Source organism: Trichosurus vulpecula, chromosome 3, assembly GCF_011100635.1.
Source record: "Trichosurus vulpecula isolate mTriVul1 chromosome 3, mTriVul1.pri, whole genome shotgun sequence".
NCBI classification, from domain to species: domain Eukaryota; kingdom Metazoa; phylum Chordata; class Mammalia; order Diprotodontia; family Phalangeridae; genus Trichosurus; species Trichosurus vulpecula.
In genome coordinates, this window is record NC_050575.1 from 160,274,141 (window position 1) to 160,297,156 (window position 23,016).

The 23,016-nt window shown below is 41.1% G+C and overlaps 1 protein-coding gene across 5 annotated transcripts in view; it reads right to left on the reverse strand.

Moving 5' to 3' along the window:
• The window catches only part of RGS3 (regulator of G protein signaling 3), a 173,240-nt gene that overhangs the window by 92,244 nt on the left and 57,980 nt on the right, over positions 1-23,016 (reverse strand). For all 5 annotated transcript variants that reach the window (XM_036751250.1, XM_036751251.1, XM_036751252.1 and 2 more), the window contains 4 exons: positions 22,470-22,666; positions 20,264-20,347; positions 14,068-14,179; positions 3,397-3,440 (listed from right to left, as the gene is read on the reverse strand). In XM_036751250.1, the coding sequence (XP_036607145.1) occupies positions 3,397-3,440; positions 14,068-14,179; positions 20,264-20,347; positions 22,470-22,666 (437 nt within the window). The remainder of the gene's footprint in view (positions 1-3,396; positions 3,441-14,067; positions 14,180-20,263; positions 20,348-22,469; positions 22,667-23,016) is intronic.

A 23,016-nucleotide genomic window follows, 5' to 3' on the forward strand; every position in this document is an offset into this window, starting at 1 on the left:
GCTCTTTAGCATTCTACACAATCAAATAAGTTCAGAAAGAAGGGACCTTTGAGAGCATCCGGTCTAATGCTCTCTTTTTACCAGTAAAGAAACTGAGACCCACAGAGGGGAAGTAATGCCCAGGGTCACACTGATATTAAGTGGTTGAACCAGGAATCCAGCTCAGATCTTCTGAAACCAATGTTTAATGTGCTTTTTTTTCTCCCACACCACCCCTCGTCCCCTCACTGAAACCACACATCTACTATAACTCACTCGCCAAGTGACCCCTTAACTTTCTAGTCTCTCAGACAAGGAAGTCTCCCATTCCTGCAATCTTTCCTCAAAGAAAGGATGCCTTTCATTGTTTTGATCTTTTTTGGTTCTCTTCTTTCTCTGGACTTTGTCCATTTTCTGAATGTCTTTGTGGTGACCAGAACTGGACGCAACATTTTAATATAAAGGAAAGCAGAAATATTGCTTCTTAGCCCTTGCTAAGTCTTTCTAGCATATCGCAAATGTCATTGGTTCTTTCCATAATTGTTTAAGAGTGACCCATTTTAAATACTATGCAAATGAGACAATGCCCTCATATGTTTTAAAAAGAGAACAATAATGCTGACCATAGCACACTGTCCCATGGGACTAGTCTCGCATACCTGGTGCCTGTCAGAGACCAAAATCGTCTTTCAACTTTCCTGCAGTCTAATGCACTGCCAAGTTTTGTTTTGGTTTTTTTTTTTGTTTTGTTTTGTTTGTTTTGGGGAGAGGTATGTTGTTTCTTTCTTTTTTCTTTTTACTATCTTGCTGTCATGGCCCTGCAGGTCACCAGATGGTGTTACATTAAAAGAAAGCATTAACTTTACCCTGAGTTGGAACCCAAAATCCAAACACAGCTTCCCTGGCCAACTTCAATAAATGTATTATGTATTATGGCATGCCAAAGCTGGGCATAGAATCTTGCCCATCTCCTGGGCCTATAATGGCTAAACAACACTTCACCCAATAGGTCAAGACACAGATACCAAGGGCATACGTAGGATACTTCACACAATTTCTTGACTAGGTAACACCTACATTTTTGCCTTACACCAACATAGGTAGCATCTACCATTTTATTCCATGTAATGAGAAACATATAATTTTATCTGTTTGACAGATAAAACCTCTAGTTTCTCCTACATATAATCAATCAGTCAACCAATAAGCATTTATTAAGTGCCTATTATGTACCAGGTATTATGTTAAGTAATGAGGATTCAAAGAAAACATTCCTACCCTCAAGAACTTCATATTCTAACAGGGAAGACAACATGTATATAACATGTACTAATATAATTAACAATATCAATTGTGTTAATAATATATGGAATATTATATTAATAACATATAGTATAACTTGCATAAATGTATATACACACAGAAAACACATACAAAGTACATACAAGGTAACTTTAGAGGGGAAGGCACTGGTAGCCTATTTTCTACCAGAGGGTAGGGAAGGGAAGAAGGGAAACTCCTTGATAGCCATTCTGATATGTGTGGCCATTTGAAACTACTATATAGGCTAAACTGTGGGTTTTTGGACCCTCAAGGTAATTCACTTACAGAAACTCTCCCTGGAAAATCATGAGCCACTCATATAAAAGAAAATATATTCTCATATTCTCTCTCTCTCTCTCTCTCTCTCTCTCTCTCTCTCTCTCTCTCTCTCTCTCTCTCTCTCCTCTTCCCTCCCCCCATCCCTCCCTCCCTTCTTCCTTCCCCGCCTCCCTCCCTCCCCTTTCCCTCCTCTACTCCCCTAGTCTATCCTCTTTCTCCTCCTTTCTTTCCCTTCTCTTTCCCTCTTTTCCTTCCCATCATTCTACCCTTTCCTTTCATTATAATTACTATTCCATTAAAAGAAAAAGATTATTCTTCAGTCACTACAAAATTTCCATCCCCAAATCCCTCTGCGTCAGATTAGCAAAGATGCTCTCTGTATATCAGTGAAGAGAAAGGCCCAAAACCAATATGTACTCATCAATCACTAGCAGAGTGGCAGGCTACAGGCCCCCAGAGATCAATGACCCAAGGAAAAGTGTTTTTCTTTGTGAAAAGCAAATTGAGCCCAGCAAAATGGATTTTTGCTGACCATTAAAGAAATTAAGGGTCTCTGAGCAGATGCTACCCAGGGGAGTTAGAATCACAGCATCATAGAGCTGGAAGGGACCTTGAGAGGTCATCTAGTCAAATCTACTGACTTCAAAGAAAGTGATTCTCTAAACCACCCAGAAAGAATGGCAAGCTTGAAGCTCTCTAGGGAAAGAGATTCCACAGCCTCCCCCATCGTTCCATTCTAATGCTATTACCTAGCCACTAAAGAGTTCTTCTTTATGTATAACCCAAATCTCTCCTCCTTTAACTTGGGACCATTTCTTCTTAGAATGTTAAAGCTCAAAGGTGCAGCTAGAACTAAGAAGTATAGTACAGAGACTGCCACTGGACCAGGAGTTAACAATCTTGCCTCAGATACTAGCTGTGTGACCCTGGGCAAGTCATTTAACTTCTCTCAGCCTCATCTGTAAAAGGGAGATCATAATAGCACCTGTCTCGTAGGGTTGTTGTCAGAATCAAATGAAGCAGTACGTGTAAGGAGTTCTGTAAATCGCAAGGCACTACATACAATAATAGTGATTATCACCATCACCCACGAGGGACCGTGGAGATCATCTAGTTGAAGCCCCTTTCTTTTACAGAAGCAGAGACTGAAGGCAAGAGAAGAGAAGCTGTTTGCTCAGTCCCACATGCTTGACAGAACTATCCAGTTTACTGAAAATTAAGAACAGCATAAATCAAGCCCCAAGTATTTATTAAGTGCCTACTATGTACTTGGCACTGTGCTGACCTTATATTTGAACAGCTTTACACTTCTGAAACAATTTCACGTCTATTATCATTTTATCCTTTTATCACTTCTGTCAGGGAGACAAAGACAAAGATTACTGTTATGCCTCTCTTAAAAAATACAAAAATCAAGGCCCACAGAGATTAAACAGCTTACTTGAGCTCACATTTCTACAGTTCTTCTTAGGTTTCCGAAGTGCTCTTCACACAACCCTGTGAGTTAGTGTGAGCATTTTTATGATCCCAACTTCACAAGTGAAAAAATCAAGGCTCCAAGAAGGGAAGAGACTCGCCTGGGACTGCCACAAAGCTAGGGTCACAGCCAGAATTCAAACTCATATCTCTTGATTCCGTGTTCAGTCACCTTTCCGCTGAACCTTATTGTCTCACAAATGTGCTATGGTAGCAGAAGCGACAGGCCGTGCAAGCCAAAGGTTCAGCCCACCCTCCCACACCTCCCTGAAGAACAAAGGAACCACTGCCGTGCCCTGCTGCCCAAGAGAGCATTTACCCCAAATCCATAGTACTCACCTCTGCCAAATAGAGTACACAGAATTTCAAGTCTTCTGACAAACCTTCAGAGGAAAAAGAAAAACACTGACATTAGATTCAACCCAAGGATGCCACTATCTTTCCTTAAGGCAACAACTCCCTAAAGCCTACAGCAGGCAGTGTGCTCCCTATTTGCCTATGAAGTATACAACTTCCGGGTGCCCAGATCTCTGGAGGAACGGTACCATATGTGCCAAATGACCAAATACAATACTATACATCAACATGCATAACACACGTTCGCAAAAGCTAAAATGACACAATTTGACAAAAGAAGAGACCAAAAGGAGACAAAGATATGACAAGGTAGGAAAGGAAAAAACACAACAGGCAACTGTAGAGAGCAGAGAATGGCTATTAAAATATGCAAGTGTAAGGGTCTGACTTAAAAAATTAAATAAGAGGCAAGATAAGCTGAAGATCACAAAGGGACTCTTTGGAGGCAACAGGATCACACCTACCACACCTGGGACTAGCACTTAGGAGTACGGGGTTAAAATGGAATCCAAGAAAAGGAGAGCTGGCACATCGGAGCATGTCAAGGTGGCAGCAAGCCTGGCCAAGGGAGAGAGGGTATTCTGAACTCAAAAAAAAAATGTCCTGTTCTTTGGACAAAAATAACTCTAGAGAATGGAGGTGCATAAATTATCAGAGCAGGTTTAAAATACCATTTGAGAACATCCAATTCCTTTCATTCTGATTCAGTTTTCACTAAACAACTTTTTGAACTGTCATTTAGGTTTCCTGAATGTTCTGGCCCACTGAGGACAACGTGTCTTATGTAGAACATTAGTCACAATCTGTGGAGGTATATCTAACTGTAAATTAGTGAGTTAGCTTTCTGACACTAATCAATCTCATGGAAGAATGATGCAAAAACCTTTAATAAGTCCCTACTGAGCACAGAATATATTGGATCCAAATTCCCTAGCCTGGTATTCAAGGCCCTTCATATCTGGTCCCAAGCTGCTTTTCCTCTCCCACCACTTCCTTACAGGAACTCTCAGCTCCATGCAAACTGCTCTCCTCTCCTTCCCTGGAATAGCCTTCCTGCCTTTGATTTACCCTTTCTTTGCATGCTGTGTCCCTTCTTCATCTATCAAAATATAATCACCCCTCAAGGCCCAACTCAAATCTCTCTTCCTCTGTGAAGCCTTCCCTAATCACCTTGCCCACCATGTGTTCTCTCTTATGAAATACCACGGCACTTACTATGCAGACCCTTTCATCTAATACATAAACTACTCTGTATTACAGCTATTTTAATATGCATTTGCCTTATGCCTCCAACTGGACACAACCAGACTGTAGTCAGCTTGAAGGCAGGACTATGTCTTGTCCTTCCTTTTACCACTAGGATCTAACACAGGGAGAGAAAGTACGTTATCATGAAAAGGGCACTAGCTTTGAATCAGGAGATCTGTGTCCAACCACCTCAGACACTTACTAACTGTGTGACCATATGCAAATCACAACCTCTCAGAGCTTATTTTCTTCTTCTGTAAAACAAAGACTATAATACTTGCAAAGGGTTGTAAAGGGAATATTTTTTTAAATCCTAAAAGTGCTATATAAATGTGAGTTGTATATTAGTATTATACAACAGTTAGACAAAAAGATTTTAAAAAGCTTATTGAGGAAGATGACTTGCTGTCTGCTACCCTCAACCCAGGATGGGATCCAAGGAAGTGATCCTCAGCTATCCTTTGGAAATCCTGACCTGAGAAGGAGAAAGAGAGGGGGAGATGGCTAAATAATAGGTACTAACTACCTCAGAGATTCCCAGAGGTTGGAACTTGAGCCAAGTTCCCAGGCTTGAGCCCCTTCTCCCCCTCAAACACACATACTCCCCCCTGGGATGGGTGGAGCCCCAAAGAAACAGCTGGAAATTTCCCAGCCCTCTCCTAAGAGAATAGAGGCCCATTCAAGGAAGAAGCACTGGGGGAGGGGGAACAGAAAAAGTGGGGGCAGGGAAACATGGATCAGCTCAGTCAGGCCTTAGAGACAGGAACACAGTGCATTATGAGACAGATTTGCTCCAGCAACTGGTGTAGAACGCTGCAGAGACAGGAAACGTCACAATGGCTCTCTGAGAACCGGAGATGTCTCAATTGTTAGAGCCAGTCCTCCGCCTGTTCCCATTACAGTACTGCTCAGTCACTCACAAGCCCAGGAGAAAGCGCTTGCCAGCTAAGGTATACACGTTGGACTAACACTACTGCCCAACTCTGTGAAGACTAAAGTAACAAATGGTTGAAAAGCTAACTGAGCCCCAGGTGCTTTTCATGCTCCTCCTTAAAGTAGATGATCTGAAAGAGCAAAAGCCTGCAGATAGCCAGCAGGGCTAAGTGTACTTAGGAGAAAACCAATTAGACAGATATCTCCACTAAAACCTTTGGTCACTGGATTTCCTTTCCCTGTCACCCCTCCCCTCCAGGAGAAAGAACAGCTCTATCTCAGCAGCAAGGAGACTGGGCTGGGTGTGGTTACTCATTTATCATCTTCACTGTACAGAAAGGAGCTTTCTATAAGAGTTTTTAAAAGAGATGAACAATTTGACCTTGTAATCCCACTACTGGGCTAATACCTCAAGGAGATAAAAGAAAGAAAGGCCCCCACATAAACCAAGATGAGAGCCTCACTGTGGTACCCACTGGCAGAGGAATGGCTGAACAAATGGTGGCATATGAATGTAGTAGAATCCTAATGCACGGGAAGAAATCACAAACATGAGAAAGCCAAAAGAAACACAGAAAAACTTTGTATGAAGCGATGAAGAGCAAAATAAGTAGAACCAGAAGAATACAGACAATGAAATGTAAACGACACAACAGTCAAACTCAGATTTGTTTCAAAAACCAGTCCTGAAACCCAGAGAACAGAGACTGGAACACACTTTCCCCTTCTTGGGAAAGAGGCTCGGGAACTACGGAAACAAATGTTGTATTTGCTACCCAGGGCAGTTGTTTTGCTTAGCTGTTTTTCTTTGTTACAAAAGAGGATTCTATGGAGGGAAATATATTGGGAAATGACCAGGAGGGCAAGAACATTTCCTTTTATGTTTGTATCCCAAGCTCTGAACTTGGTGCCGGGCACATAATAGGGGCTTAATGAATATTTGTTGAATTGAATTTAGAATGAACTCAGGCCAAGTGAAGAGGCATGAGAACATTTATTTAATTTATTAATTTAATTAATTAAATTAATATTATTAATTTATTTAATTTATATGGTAACAACAGCATCTTAAAGGAAAGCAACTTTGGAAGACTTAAGAATTCTGATCGATGCAATGATCCACCACAATTCCCAAGGACAGATGATTAAGTTTGCTAACTAACTTGATAGACTCAACATGCCAGATCAGACAGAGCCAAAGTGGGAATGCTCTATTTGACTATGCATATCTGTTACATCGGCTTTCTTTTTCTTTCTTAAGGGAGGAGAGGGGCCAGGGGGGTAAAAAGAAATGGGGACAGAATAGCAAAAAAAGAAAAAAGGGTCTTAGAGGCATCTTTAGAAAAATATGCAGAGAGTGGAAAGAAGGCCAGAAAGCACAAAGAAAAACAAGGGATGTGAAATAAATATCTGCGGTTCCAAGTACAATCCTCTTCTTTCTATTCTACTGTGTATATGCAAATGCCCATTTTATTTGCTGTTTATTAAGGGCAAAATAAAAGATTTTTTAAAAAACAAACTGAACTGAACAAAGAGATGAAGGAAAAATCTAGTTTTGAGGCATATGAAATCTAGGGACGATTCTATGAAGTAATGTTTTGCCTGCCCACCACCTCGACAACTCTGTTCTGGGAAATCTATCCCCTAACAGTCTCTGCAGGGTAGAATGGCAGCTCTTGAGAGTGAAACGGAGCTAGAGAGAGGAGGATATTAGAACTCAAGGGCCTGGTTCCTGATTCTCCTACTTGATTTTCAGGAGATGAGGGAAGTGAACTTCCTAGAGCCTTAGTCTCAGGAGAAGTAGAGGAGGGGGAGGCAATCATACTGACCAACGACTGAACAACAATACCAGAAATATAAAGTGCTGCATAAATGTTTAGTACCATCAAGTCATTTCCTCAGCTTTCAACTGCTCCCCATCCCCTCTAAGAGGCACTTTTCTAGTGCTTGCACTAAATGAAATCACTAAAGTGGGGCAGGGCTCTTTGTCCACACAAAACCATCAAATCCAATGTGTGCCCGAGTGCACACTCACACACACTTCGTGCTCTAAAATACTCTGCTGGCCACAACAGAACAATAATGTGTTATTTCCTCCAGCCCCACACTACAGATTAACAAACTGGTCTCTGAAGCAAGCGGCTCCCCAAATCCTACCTCTGCTGGGTTACCCCCATCTATAGGAAAAGGAAGTGGTCTCTAACCAAAGAAAGAAGTTTCACATTGAAAGGTCACTTGAATTTATTTAGAATGTATTGAAGGAAACAGAACCTCTCCTCCCTCAGAAGGTGTTTCTACCATCATGAATGTGTGAAACCCTCTTCCCTCTCACCCCACTCCCCAGCAACACTTATGGTCTTACCTGATTACCAGATATTCCATTGATGGTGTTTATAAACTACCACTCTCCATATCCAGCCGTCCAATTTTAGCCCTAACAACTAAAAAGAACCTTAAACAGCTATCTCTGGGCCTACATTAGCTCATTCAGGATTTTTAAAAAAGTCCATTTTTAAGAGATTGATCATAGAGGTGAACCAAGCTGTACCTCCCACCTACAACTTCCACCACTGTCCTAGTGGTCGGTCTGACCAATTTCTAAACAACTCCATTCCTAGATACTATCAGGCTAAAAGGATGAGAATATTGCTGAGAGATAAAGTATGCCAAATAGGTTCAGCTCTGTGACCTACAAACAGTAACTATCCCACTATGACACATTCTTGGAATCTAAAAGTGGGGAACCCCAGTTGTAGGATTGAGTTTCTGAGATTAACGACTACTCACAAGCTCCCACAGTGGTCATTATTTGCCCCCTCAACTACAGAATGCCCAAAGTGCCTCACCAGTTCAGAAGCCTTAGTAATAGAAACTCCAATTCCTTTCTCCTCTTCTTCTCTTAGGATTAGCTGGACTCCAAAGGAAGGGGTTAAAGGGTCTGGGATTGAAGAGTACTCTGTATCTTTACAGTGGCTGATTGAGTCCCTTATCGGCTCTGGGGTGTCCATGGCAGATCAACAACAGGTTACTATTCTGTCTTATGAGACCCAAATCTTACTCTGCAGCCAAGGATCAACAATTACCTAGAAACTACTAAGACAACTGATGGTTGCCCTATATATGCAGCTGGGTTCTTTTACAATTCCAATTTAATGTCTACTTAACAAGCATTATACCATATCAAAAACAAAAAGGGTGAATACACCATGAAGATAAAATTAAAGCAATTATTTGAGCTATTCTGCCCAATTATATGACAATAACTTTAAGTGAAATGGAAGGATATTTACAAAATTACAAAATGCCCAGATTAACAGAAGAGGAAATAGAATAACTAAATAAGCCTATTTTAGAAAAAGAAATTGAATAGGCCATAAATGAGATTCCTAAGAAAAAAAAACATCAGGACCAGATGAATTTACAAGTGAATTTTACCAAACATTTAAAGATCAACTCATTCCATTATTAAATAAATTATCTGGAATAATAGGCAAAGAAGAAATCCTACCAAACTCCTTTTATGAAACAAATATGATGCTGATATCTAAACCAGGAAAAGCAAAAACAAAGAAAGAAAAGTACAGACCAATTTTACCAAGGTATATTGATGGCAAAAATCCTAAATAAAATACTAGCAAGGAGTCTACATCAATATTTTTTATTCTTTTTTTTGCAGGGGAGAAGGCAGGGCAATTGGGGTTAAATGACTTGCCCAAGCTCATACAGCTAGTAAGTGTGTCAAGTGTCTGAGGCCATATTTGAACTCAGGTCCTCCTTACTCCAGGGCCAGTGCTCCACTTACTGCACCACCTAGCTGCTCTGTACACCAATGTATTATAAAGATTATACATTGTGACTAAGTGGGATTTAAACCAGGAATGAAGGGAAAATTACTAACATAATTTATTGTATTAATAATAAAATCAAGAAAAATAATATGATTATATCAACAGGTGCAAAAAAAAAGCTTTTGACAAAATAAAACACTCATTCCTATTAAAAACACTTGAAAGCATATATATAGGTGGATTTTCCCTTAAAACAATAAGAAGCATCTACCTAAAATCATCAGCAAACATCTGTAACAGGGGTAAAGCTGGAAGCCTTCCCAATAAGATCAGGAGTGAAACAAGGATGCCCATTATCACCAATATTATTCAATATTGTACTAGAAATGCTAGCAATAGAATTAAGAGAAGAAAAAGAAACTGAAGGAATCAGGATAAGCAATGAGGTAATAAAATCATTTCTTTTTGCAGGCGATATGATGGTATAGTTGGAAAATACTAGAGATTCAACAAAAAATTAGCCGAAACAATTAATTTGAGCAAACTAGCAGGACATAAGTTAAACCCACATAAATCAACAGCATTTCTATATATCACAAACAAATCCCTGCCAGAAGAGATAGTAAGATATATTTCATTAAAATAACCACAGATAATAAAAAATAACTCAGGAGCTATATGAACATAATTAGAAAATACTTTTTATATAAGTAAAGCCAGATTTAAATAACTGGATAAATATTAATTGCTCATGGATAAGACAAGCAAATATAATAAAAATAACAATTCTCCTTAAACTAATCTACTTGTTCAGTGCCATCCCCAACAAAACTATCAAAAAATATTTTATTGAGCAAGAAAAAAAATATCAAAAATATCAAAAGAATTAAAGAAAAAAATTTAAAGGAAGGAGGTCTTAAACTGTATTTAAAGTTTATCAAAACTATCTGGTACTGGCTAAGAACTAGAATGGTGGAATGGAAGAAATGAGTAGCTATACAACGTACAATAATAAATTATCATAGTAACCTCGTGTTTGATAAATGCAAAGGTCTAAGTTTCAGGGATAAGAACTCACTACTTGGTAAAAATTGCTAATAAAACTGGAAAGCAATCTGGTAGAAATTGGGTATAGACCAATATCTTATACTGTTTACCAAAATAAGGTCAAAATGGATACATGAGCTAGACATAAAGGGAGATATCTTAAGTAAATTAGAAGAGCATGGAATCTATTACCTATCAAATTCATGGATAAGAGAAAAATTTATGAATAAACAGAAGATAGAGAGTATTGAGGAATGTAAAATGGATAATTTTGATTACATTAAGTTAAAAAGGTTTTGTACAAGTAAAACCAATGTAGCCAAGATTAGAAGGAAAGAGGAAAATGGCAGGGACGGGGGGGGGGGGATTTATAGCCAATTTCTCAGATAAAGGTCTTATATTTCAAATATATAGAGAACTTTGTCAAAATTATAAGAATAAGAGTCATTCCCCAACTGACAAATAGCAAAGGGAATAAGAAGTTTTTGGAAGAAAAACTAGAAGCTATATATAGTTATATTTTTAAATGCTCTAAATCATTATTGATTAGAGAAATGGAAATTTAAAAAATTAAAACAACTCTGAGGTACCATCTCACACCTATAAGATTGTCTAAAATGACAAATACTGGAGGGATATGGAAAAAATGGGATACTAATACAATGTTGGTAGAATTGTGAACTGATCCAACCACCTTAGAGAGCAATTTGGAACTATGCCCAGGGTTATAAAACAGTATAAACTTTGACCCATGGATATAACTCTTAGATCTATTTCCCCAAGTGATAAGGGAAAAAGGAAAAGAACCTACACATTTTAAAACATTTACAGCAGCTCTCTTTGTGGTAGCAAAGAACTGGAATTAAGGGGATCCCCATCAACTGGGGAATGGCTGAATAAGTTGTAGTATATGATTGTGATGGAATACTACTGTGCTGTAAGAAATGATGAGCATGGGGCAGCTAGGTGGTGCCGCAAGTACAGCACCAGCCCTGGAGTCAAGAGGACTTGAGTTCAAATCCAACCTCAGGCACTTGACACACTTACTAGCTGTGTGACCTCAGGCAAGTCACTTAACCCCAATTGGCCCTGCCTTCCCCCCTCCAAAAAAAAACAAAAAAAAAAAGAAATGATGAGCAGGTTGGTTTTAGAAAAACATGGACTTACATGAAATAATACAAAGTGAAACAAGCAGAACCAAGAGAATGCTGTATACAGTAACAGCAATATTGTTCAAAGAGTAACTGTGAACGATTAAGCTATTTTGAGTATGATCATTTTTATCATAATTTTGAGTATGATAACATGATTATTGAAATCAACTACAAAGGACTTGTGAAGGAAAATGTTATCCACCTCCAAAGAAAGAACTGATATATAAAAGCACATAGTGTATGGTTTCACATATATATATCTATATCAAATATTGGTCTTCTCTAATGTGAGGTTGGAGGAAGACAACTCAGAACTCAAAATGTAACAAAAAATAAAAATAAAACATACTGTGTCTGAATTGATGATCCTAAATGGGAATCCAGAGACTCATTCCTAGTCCTCCCTTAACTTGGGAAACTATTTGTGCCAATGTTTCCTTTTTTCTCAATGTAGATACCAGAAGAGAAACTGATTTCCCCAAGAAGGGAATGGGATGGGGAAGAGGAAAGATACAGGAAAATATGTAGAAAGTTCTTTGCCAAGAGAAGAGACTCAATTATCTATGAAACGTTAGAACAGGAGAGGATCATAGGATCATTTAGCCTGGCTTCTTCATTTTATAGATGAAGAAACAGTTCATTAATGGCAGAGTTAAGGTGAGAATATAGGTCTCTTGGCTTCTGCTTCTGGCCTCCATTACAATACACTGACCTTCCAATTAACAGACCTGCACAACTTGCAAACTTCTTCAGGCAGCGTATAGGTTAGCCTAGGGGCAGACTGATGATGGTTGGTTGCCTCAGGTCACGTGATAAACGTGAGGGCTCAGTGGCCACTGTACATTTTTTGAGGGTCACCTGAAATCCTTTGTAGGACCCCAAGCACCAGGTTGCACGCTGTGCAGGTATGGAATCAAGTAGTGTGGATTTCACTTCCTTTCCCTGTCTCCCAGGAAGAGAGAAAGATTACTCTGAATGATTTCCCCAGACTTCATAGATAGAGTTCTTAACCTTCTTTTGTGTTATAGACCCCCCGCTTTGGCAGTCTGATGGAGCCAAATACTACTACTGTGAATTGTTGTCTTCATTCCATAATTGAAGGTAATGGTAAATTTCAATTAAAGGTTTAGTTCACTAAAGATTTCAGTGATCCCCTAAAATCAATCCATATGCCTTTTAGGGGTCCATGGACCACAAGTATAAAAAACCCTTGCCTTAGATAATTAGTTCCTGAATAATTGAGAGGACACTATGAAAGGCTCTTACAATCAGTGAACAAATATTTACTAACATCACCATGGTGTCATGGTACTTTACAAACTATTCAAATATTAGTAAGGAAAAAGTCTCCGTTCTCCCCAAGCTGCATGCCAAGGTGTACCTATGCCCCAGAAATCAACAAAGCTAAAGTTCTCTGGACAAGACAATACCTATGTTTGGTTATTTAGAATTTGGGAGACTGAGTGAAGTGATGGGAATTGTGGCCAACAAAAAGGGAAGCGTGTATTCCCACGTGTATTCCAAATACAATGCAACTTTACCCTCAGTTAAATCTCAGAGATTAACAAAGAACTACATTATATCATTCAGGGTACTACAAAGGCAGTGATAGACGCTGCCTAGATGCCTGGGCCAATAGGCAGAACAAAGTCTAGGGAGACTATTTTCCTTCAAAGAAGCATGAGTAGAGTTTCACACATTGACTGTATGTCTAAGGAGCAAAATCAACCAATGAACTAACTACACAGGATGGGCTAACAAATAGCCAGGAAGTTTTCCTGTAGCAACAGCCATCAAAACAGAATTTTTCAACTTGGTAATATTTTCCTCCCATCTCTTGCCACTCTTACTCAAACAAGTTTGTTGTTTTGGGGTGTTTTTTTTTCCTTTTACATAATCTGAAAGAGGAAATCAAGCCTCTTTACAGCAGAGACCTCAGGCGCCAAACTAAACTCAGAACAGATATTCCCGGCTGGATCCAAGTTCCTGGAGTATAGGAGGATATGATGGAAAGATTGAAACCCATTTCACACCCCCACATCCTCCTTTCTCCCCCTCTTTCTTCTTCTCTCTCCCAACCCTTATCTATCTGTTTGCTCCTCATCTTCCTGCTCCAATTCCCTCCCCCGCTTTCTCCTATGGATCTTGGGACACACCTACGGGAGGACAAGCCGTAACTTCTTTTTCCTCTCCTCTTCTCCCCTACATCAACACCTCTCATTAGAAATCACTCAACAAAGCTCAGGGAAAAGAGTGAGGGTGGTGGGGTAGATGGATAGGTACAGAAGGAAGCTTGCTTGGAACAAAATGAAATGTTGAACTCTCCCGTTTGAGAAATAAACTGCACCATTGACAGTTACCAGTGTGTACTAGGAAGGCACAGACCTTTGTATTGATAGATGCAACTTTGCTCCCTGGGAGAAGAAGGGGCAGCACAATTGAGAATGAAGTGGACAGCAGAGGAGGACTGCTCCAACACTTACCTTCCTGTAGTTTCACACTCTGGAGGTAGAGCGGGTTCCTCAGGACATTACATCGTCCTGGCTCATCCTCCTTGGTGAAGAGCAACAGGTCAGAGTACACAAACAGTGTCACCTGCACAGGGAAAGAACCACACACACAGGATAAAATGCAACCAGCTTTTTCTCCTCAGAACAGTGGATGGCATTAGGCAATAAGCAAAATCTCAGAAGGCCTATCAGTGCTGAGGACAGGGACTGAGTCTTATCTAAACTTTGTACACTTTCAGCACCTCATACAGTACTCTGAACATAGTAGGTGCTTAATGCGGGCTGAATGAATGGAGTCACTATCTGACGTAAGCAGACTTGTTCCATCTGACTGAACAAGTAGATCTGGTGCATCTTCAGCATTGCTGCCTGAAGCAGTTACAAGCTACAGACATGGCCCAGGCCAATAATAAGCGCTAGGAGTTCACTGTCCCCCTCTCAATCCCTGGCCTACTGATTATGAAAGCAGGGGCGAATTACAGGTCTCTGGTTCCTCTAATTCCTCAAAGCATGGAGCAGGGAAAGCTCCCCTAATGCCAGACAGAGCTCGCCAGGCCCTTTCTTCTGCTCCGATAACCGTACCCATTGCCATGATCAAGGTGGTTACCATCCAACTCCTCCAGCTCAGTGACTACACTAGACGATCTTTCCTAGCATCTTTTATTGCAACCTATGCATCTAGAGTTGGGCCAGAAGTCTCTCAGTGCCAACTTTGACTAGCATTCATTCAAGAATACTTCTAGAAAAGCAATGATATTCATCTGTTACATGTGTGTGACACTTTTCAATCCGCACCCACTGTCATATACATCATCTCATTTGATTTTCCAATAGCCCTGTGGGAGAAAGGCAGAACAGATGATATTAGCTCTATTTTTACAGACAATGACACTGAAGCTCAGAGACGTCACACAGCTCTGATTCCAGAGGTGCGACCCTTGGGACTAGAACCCACAACCAGCGCAGTGTTCCTTCCTGCTCCACCAGGTCTCTGGTTGCCATTTCAGTTATCTGCTGTCTGACAAAAACATGCATGTTACTTATATGGTCTCTTTTTGTATTGTTCACTTCGAAAATCAGCACTCACACTGTATCACAATTAAACTGACTCAGCCATGTATTTACCTGGCGGTTCTTTCTTGTTAATCATTCTTGAAATGGTTAATTTCCTATTGGTACATTCTGGAAGGCACTCTAACCTGCCACACTCAAGATTAGACTACACATGATCTTTTCTCCGGAAATATCATGGCATGGCAACCACTGGCCAAAAGCAACAAAGTGTAGCTAACCTAAGGTCCTCGAATGAAAGCATCACACGTCACTGTGGATACATGTTTCCTAACACCCTTTCTGCTTCTCTAGCACTGGCCCTTCTGGAGAGGAATTCTTAAAAATTGTAGAACTTACTCTCCTTGTTAGCGCTTCAGAGGCACATGAGCTAATGGTATTAATACCTTGAATGTGTATATTTTATAATGTTTTATAGTTTATAATATTGCAATTATCCTGAGGTCAATGTTATCGTCCCTAATTTAAAGATGGGGAAACTGAGCCTTGAGGAGGTGGAGTGGCTGCCCAGGGTCACATGGATAGTCAACAGCAGATCTAGCCCTAGACTGCAGGACTTATGACTCTCGGCTGTTCTGTGGTATGAGGGCCCTGCTGTTCATCCTGACTATTTTCTCTAACATCCTACTTCTCTAATATCTAGTTCTTAGTCTTTTTTGAGTCATGGTCCCCTTGGGCTGACTAATGATGCCTGTGGGCCCCTTCTCAGAATAATGTTCATTGCTTACATTCATAATTGGAGGAAATGCTAAGTTTCAGTTAGAGGCTAGTGAAAATGAAAATGTCATTTTTTTTTCCCCATCCAATTTCATAGACCCACTATGAACCTATTCACAAGTGCTTCTGGACACTGGACCAGGGGTTAAAAGTTCCCAGTCTATAGCTCTCCTGACTCCTGAAGGACAGAGCTAGGGCTCAAACCCAGGTTTCCTAGTTCAATATGTTTACACCTATACCACTGTACTTCTGTATGACCTACCAGCAAAAGAATCACATGATTATAGCCTTCTAAGGAACTTGTAATGCTAAGAGGGTGGCACTATGGAGGCAGAGAAAGTGAAGAAAGGAAGACAAAGGGGAAAACACCATTAGTGAAGGAGGAGTATGAAAAGACAAGACAACTTGCATAAATACAAAAAAGGATTTAGAATGAGAAGTGGGGTGGAGGCAAGGGAAAATAACTTTAGATGCTAGAGTAGTGGGGGAAAAAAAAAAAGAAAATCCTACACACAGAAAAACCACCTCAGTTTTTCCTCTCACCTCCTCTCAACCCAAAGCACAAATAGGCAGCACGGGGGTGGTGGACAGAATTAAAACAAAGTTCAAAAGCCAAAAAAGTCACAGAGGTGCAGAAGTGGACAACAAATGGGGGAAAGACAGCAGGGAGATGAAGAGAGCTCAAAGTCAGTTTATTAACTCTCCAGAGTTTCAAAATGGGAAAAGCACGGTTTTAAGAAAACTGTTAAAACAGGAGTCACAGTGTAGTCTAGACAGGAAGTGATTAAGGATGGAATAAAGAATTTCCCCAAAGGTCAAGTCAGGGAAAAGGACAGAGCTGGCAAAAGTCTAGAGATGGTGGCAGAGGGTGAAATGGTAGAAGCGGAGTCCAGACAGACCCTTAATCTCACTTTCATCCGGCTGGTCTTAATTGGAACCCCACCAAGAGGCCTCTGAGAAAAGATCCAGGAAGAGACAAAACAAACCCCCAGAGCCCGCCTCTAAGGAAGAATAAGGAACACGATACTGCAAGGCCCCAACCTTTAAATAAGCTTTAACAGGAGATCACAATGAGCTAGAATGTCTGGTTTTCCCCTACTCCCCTTGCATCAAGAAAACATCTACTGACCTCAACAGCTACAATTTTGTAAAGAAACGCCCTCGAAGCCCAGGGACATGCCCACAATGTCCCCGCTTTCTCCTCGACATCCTGCTCCAAGTCTATCATCTAGAAATTCATCTTAAGTCTTCCTGAAGCTGTTTTTATTTGGGGCTTTTGCCCCCTCTCCAAGTAGTAAGTGCCATGTATTTGCTATTCTCTAATTGTAAACACATACATTTTTCCTTCGTATCGCATTTAAGCTTTACAGGGGACTTACTAATTCAGCGACTCAGATGATTAGTTGTGCTGTGGGTTTTTTTTTTTAACAACAACTACAAAATAACGAGACTGGCAACGTAGAGCGAAGTTCTGGGTACATCCACGGTCTTGGAGAGTGCACCAAGCTGATAGGAGTCCTTACCAAAGAAATCACCATAAAGTAATGAGCTTGGTGGTGTCATTGGAAAACTATTGACATAAAAACCAGAAGACCTAGGTTCTCGTCTCTGACGTTAGCTCACTGTATGACCGTGGGTGAGTCATTTCCCTTCTCAGGGTCTCAGTTTCCTCATCTGTAAAATGAGAAGGTCAGACTTGATTTCTAAGGTACTTTCCAACAATAAAAAGCTCTGATTCACAGGGAGAGGGACAAGGATGGGGACCTGTGACTGTCTAGGGCACCGCCATCCTTCCAGTCCCCCAGGCTCACGACTTGAGTGTCATCCTTAACTCTCACCCCTACATCTTCAATTCATTGCCAAATCTTGTTGTTTCTACTTCGAGAACATCTTTTATATACACACCCTTTCCTCTTCTGACACTCTCACCACTCTGGTGCAGGCCCTTGTCACCTCAAGCCTGGACTACTGCAAACAGCCTGCGGGTGGGTCTGCCTGTCTCTAGTCTCCCCCCTCTCCATGCTCTCCTCATTCAGCTGCCTAGGTGACCTTCCTAAAGCACACGGATGACCGTGTCACCTCCCTTCTCAGTGAGCTCCAGCAGCTCCCTGTCACTTCCAGGAGCAAAGAAAACTCTTCTGTTTAGCATCTATAACACTTCCTAACTCTTCAGTCTTCTTTGGCTTTACTTTCCTCTTTCCACAGGACACGGCCTCTCATCTGCCCGCCTCCACACCTCTGTGCTGACTGTCCCCCAAAACCGAAAGGTTCTCCTTTCTCACCTCATCTTCTTAGTTCCCCTGGCCTTCTGCAAGAGGCCCTTCCTGCTCTCCCAAGCTGCTGGTGACTTCCCCCTTCACTCTGTATACATCTGGTAGGTACCTATTTATTTATGTGCTGTGTGCCCCAACAGAAAGTAAGCTCCTTGAGAGCAGAGACTTTTTGCCTCCCTTTGTATCCTCTGAGCACAGCACAGTGCCTGGAACGTGGTAAGAACTGAATAAATGCTTGTTGACAGTCTAAATGACTGATTGGGCCTGTGATTTTATTGGTATAAGGAACTAGCAGGTGAAAGGGCCTCCTTTTATGAATGCAAGTCAGCACCTTCTCTGTAACTCATAGTCCTAATTGCCTAGAGCAGAGGTGTCCAACATAAGTGCTCCCAAACCAGACTAAAATGTAATTGGGAGATACTTAATAAAGTAAGCAAGCTGGGATCCTCATGAATGGCTTAGTACCTCTGGTTTCTATTTGAGTTTGACACCACTGGCTTGGAGCACTGAGAAGTTAAGTGAGTTGCTCAGGGTCACACAGCCAGCCAGTTATGTGTCAAGGGTAGGACTTGAACTCAGATCTTCCTAGCTTCAAGGACAGCTCTTTATCCACTATGCTGTCCTTCAAAGTAGTCACACTGGGCACTGGAGAAAAGATGTATGCTTACTACAATGTCACTGCCATTTTTTCCAAATAGTTCTGTACTCTTGCTTTGGATACTATAAGCCTGTCACACCTCATTTTATAAACTAAGATAATACAGATTGCTTGCCATGTTGGGAGGAGGGAGAGGAGGGAGGGAGAAAAATTTGGAACCCAAAATCTTATAAAAATGAATGTTGAAAATTGCGTATACATGTAATTGGAAAAAATAAAATACTATTTAAAAAAACTAAGATAATACAACCCAGTCTGATCCTATATTATTCACTAAAGTCAGCTCTAAATGAATAACAAAATCATAGAATATTAGAGGTGGTGAGTACATTAGAGACTATCGAGTCTAAGTGCCCAGTTTTATCTTGTCCCAGTTTCATCATTTTAAAAATGAGGAAATTGAGGCCTAGAGACTGTGTCTTGTCTCATGGCCATTTCAAAAAGTCAAGTCCATAGTCAAAGATTTTTTTTCACTAAAGATATTCAAAACAGTGTTCTATAGACCATAAAGGCTGCTCCTAAAAAGGAGTGCTCAAGATGTTTTGATGAAATTCATCATTGGGATAAATGTTTATCCTTCCAAAGTGGCTAGTTTGAGCTGAACAGAACTCATTTGGATTGAGCAGGCTGGTGGTGGTGGTTTTTTTTCTTAACCCATTTCTACCTGAACAGCACCAAAGGAAAGACACAGAACAATAGGTTCTCTCCACAAAAGAAAGTATCTAATTTCAGAGGTGAAAATCTAGATAGTCTAGCAGCAAAGTCAAGCTCAGGATTTAATTCATGATGTAATGGGTCCACAGTGGCTCAAAGTTAGATAATTCCCAGGTTCTCTGGTAAAGGAGACACAAAACCTACAGCTCCTAGAAAGGCTCTGTTCTAGTAGCCAAGATCAAGCCAGACAGTTAAGGCTGAAATGGAACAAACCAAGGCCCTGAAAATGGAACTGGGGATGAAACTCACTGGGGCACTTGCCCAATACCATTCTAGGAATTTCCCTTTTAGAGGGCTCTCTCTCACTAATTATGGTAGCTGGAAGTGATCCCGAAAATTGTGTAGAACAAGTCTTCTGCTAGGCTATGGAAGATGAGACGGACATAGTCACAAGACAGTGTGTCATGAATCTTAACTTGGCAGAAATGGAGGCCAACAGAAGTCAGAGCCTACAAATATAGAACAGATTTTAGATTTGTGCTAATGTGGACAGAAGGTACCCTAGATAACTAAAATAGTCCAATAAGCTAAAAATTTCAATCAATCAATCGATGACTTCAATTTCTCCCTCCTCCCAAACCTCTCAACAGAGTTGGTCTCAGTTTGTCCTCTTTTCTCTGTCTCTGGACAGAGCAAAAAAGGGTAAACAAAATGGCTCCAAGTCCAGCAATGAGGGGAAAAGTCAGGTGCCTGGATAATTTACAAAAGGAATTGAGAACTCACTTAAGTATCTTACCTTGGAAGTTTTGTTTCTCCCCTCATAAAGCATAAGCTCCTCAGCCAGCAACAGAGTCCGAGCTGTGTTACAGAGATCTAGGGGCTGAAAACAAAGCACAGCTTGAACTCACAGGTTAGGGATGAAGAATCCTGATGGGGAGGAGGGGGAGAAGAGAAGCCCAAGGTCAGGGTTGGCCCCACTGGAGCCTGGGGAAGATATGAGCTAGCTGAACCAGCTGGGAACACAACTGTCAGTGGAGGAGAGGATGCTAACTGGTTGGCTAGAACGGAAGAGGGGAGAAACCACCCACTCATGCTCAACACCTACACAGCCCCACAGCCTCAAAAAAGAGGGAAAAGTACAACCACTGTCTTTATGTAAAGCTGCTGCAGTTGACACTACTTCAACCTACCCGACAGTCAAGAGTCAACTGTGATGAGGCTGCTTTCTCTGGGCAAAAAGCAAAACGACACAGTTTAGCCCCTTTCTGGGTCCGCCCTCCCATACCCTGCCTGCTTCTTTTCCAGAGAGTTACCTTACCCACAGTATCAATGGCCTAATGCCACACACACACACACACACCCCTACCCTTTTCATCCCATACAGCAAGAGTCAAAATGAGGATCTCTTTGGAGTCAGATTAGCTCCTTCCACAGGCTGAATGGTAGTATGTAATCCCTACTGTGTTCTTGTATCCTGATCACAAGCCAACCAAGTCACACTCCACGAGCTACTGGTTTTGATCCAAGACATGTTCAAAGTCTTCCAACAAGCCCTTTCTTGATCAAACTGATTGATTCTCACAGGAGTTCCCAGAGTATCCTTAGCTCCCAAGCCTCTGGGCCCATACCAGCCTCCCCCACCATGTCTCCTCTGAAGCTCTCTCCTCTATCCAGCCCAAATGAAACTGTACAAGACAGGGACAATATTTATTGAGGTTTATTGACAGGTGCTTAGCATTGGGTGATAAGTCTTAAAGAAAGCAACATTTATACCTTCCAGTCTAAAACAGTTAAATGCTGGAACAGACACACAGAAATGAAAAAATAAGACCATGCAGACAAATATAAAGACATATATTCAAGGCTGACAAAGTTCAATGGACAGATAAAGACTATATTCCGGCAAAATGGGTTTGTTTTCTAAGGCATATTGGAAAGTGCTAGCTCCAAAACAAATAACCAATGGGCCTGGAGTAACCTCAGTAAGAGGCAAGGGGGAAGTAAGACTACAACCTAAAGAAAGCCTAAAGAAAATGACTAGATTCCACATAAGACAAACTGACAATCATACACGGGGGGGTGCGGGAAGCCAGGGAATTCAGACCAAATGAGAACAGCAGAGTAACAATCACATTATGAAGATCTCAAGGCTCCTAATCAGTAATTTCTAAAAGATAAATTACTGGTGTTCAGTGTGGAAGCCAGAGGAATGAGAACCTTTCACATTAACAATAAGAAACATATCGAAGAACTGGTTCTGAAACAAGCATGAAATCACACTCTGCTTGCCCCTTTAACTTTAAATACAAATGCTGGGCAAAAATAAAAATCCCCAGAGAAGAGGGGTAGGGGCCAGGCACAGGGGTGCACAACTGCAGTTGCAGCTGAGGCTGGTGGGTGGCTTGAGATCAAGAGTCCTAAGCTTATAGTGGGCTAAGCTGATCAGATGTCTGCACTAAGTCTGGCACCAAGATGGTGAGCTCCCAGGTACAGGGGCCACCAGGCTGCCTAGGGAGGAATGAACTGGCCCAGGTCAGAAAGTGAGCAGGATAAAGCTTCCACGCTGATCAGCAGTGGGATTCAGCACATCAGTAACAACTGCATTTCCAACCTAGCTGAGAAAGGGATATCTAGCCTAAAAAAAAAAAAGAAAGAAAGAGACAGAAACAAATAGATAAAAGTAGGGAGTACCCTCCCTTAGTCTCTCCTTAGCCATCCCAGGTTCTACTTTTTCTGCCTGATATCTCTTGCCTGACTCTCCCTGCACCCAATATGAGTACTTCAATAAAGAAAACTTTGTTTAATTCTCATAAGTTACTTGAAATATGAAATTACACTTCACATATTTAGATAGAGGTATCCAGTACAGTGCAGAATACGCATTCATTAGTTATTATAGCCTTAAACCATGATTTCATCCTTTTCAAAAAGGAGTTCTCAGGGACAGTGCAAATCGAGCTCCCACGATGACCACACCATTCCACCCGGAACCACCATCTCACCTGCACAAAAACAGGAAACACCAAGACTTTGGGAGCCAGTGTCACATAGGTGCCATAGCTTGAATGTGGGCTGTGGGGCTTCATGATGGTACAGTTCTGGTAGTTCCCATAGCCTTTCACATTCTGCACTGTCTTCATCAGTCTGGACTTCTTCCCCAGGCCTGTGTGAGACTTCCCTTTGCTAGTGTTTCCTGTATCTGTAGGAACAAAGAGGGAAGGAATGAGAAGGACCTGAAACCTAAGATTCTACACACAAACAAACAAAGCAAGCTAGAGATCATAACACAAGGCAAATTTAACTCCACAGGTCTTGGTAAGCCCTGGTAGCATGAGAACCATGACAGAAATACGGCTCTGGAAAGGTGGTATGTCTTATTCAAAAGGAAAAAGATAGATGAAAGTAGGAGGAGCAAATTAGCTTTATTTATTAAGAAGACAGACTTGTGAGGAGTTGTGGTATATGACTGTAATGGAATATTACTGTGCTGTACGAAGTGATGAGCAGGCTTATTTCAGAAAAACCTGGAAAGACTTACATGAACTGATG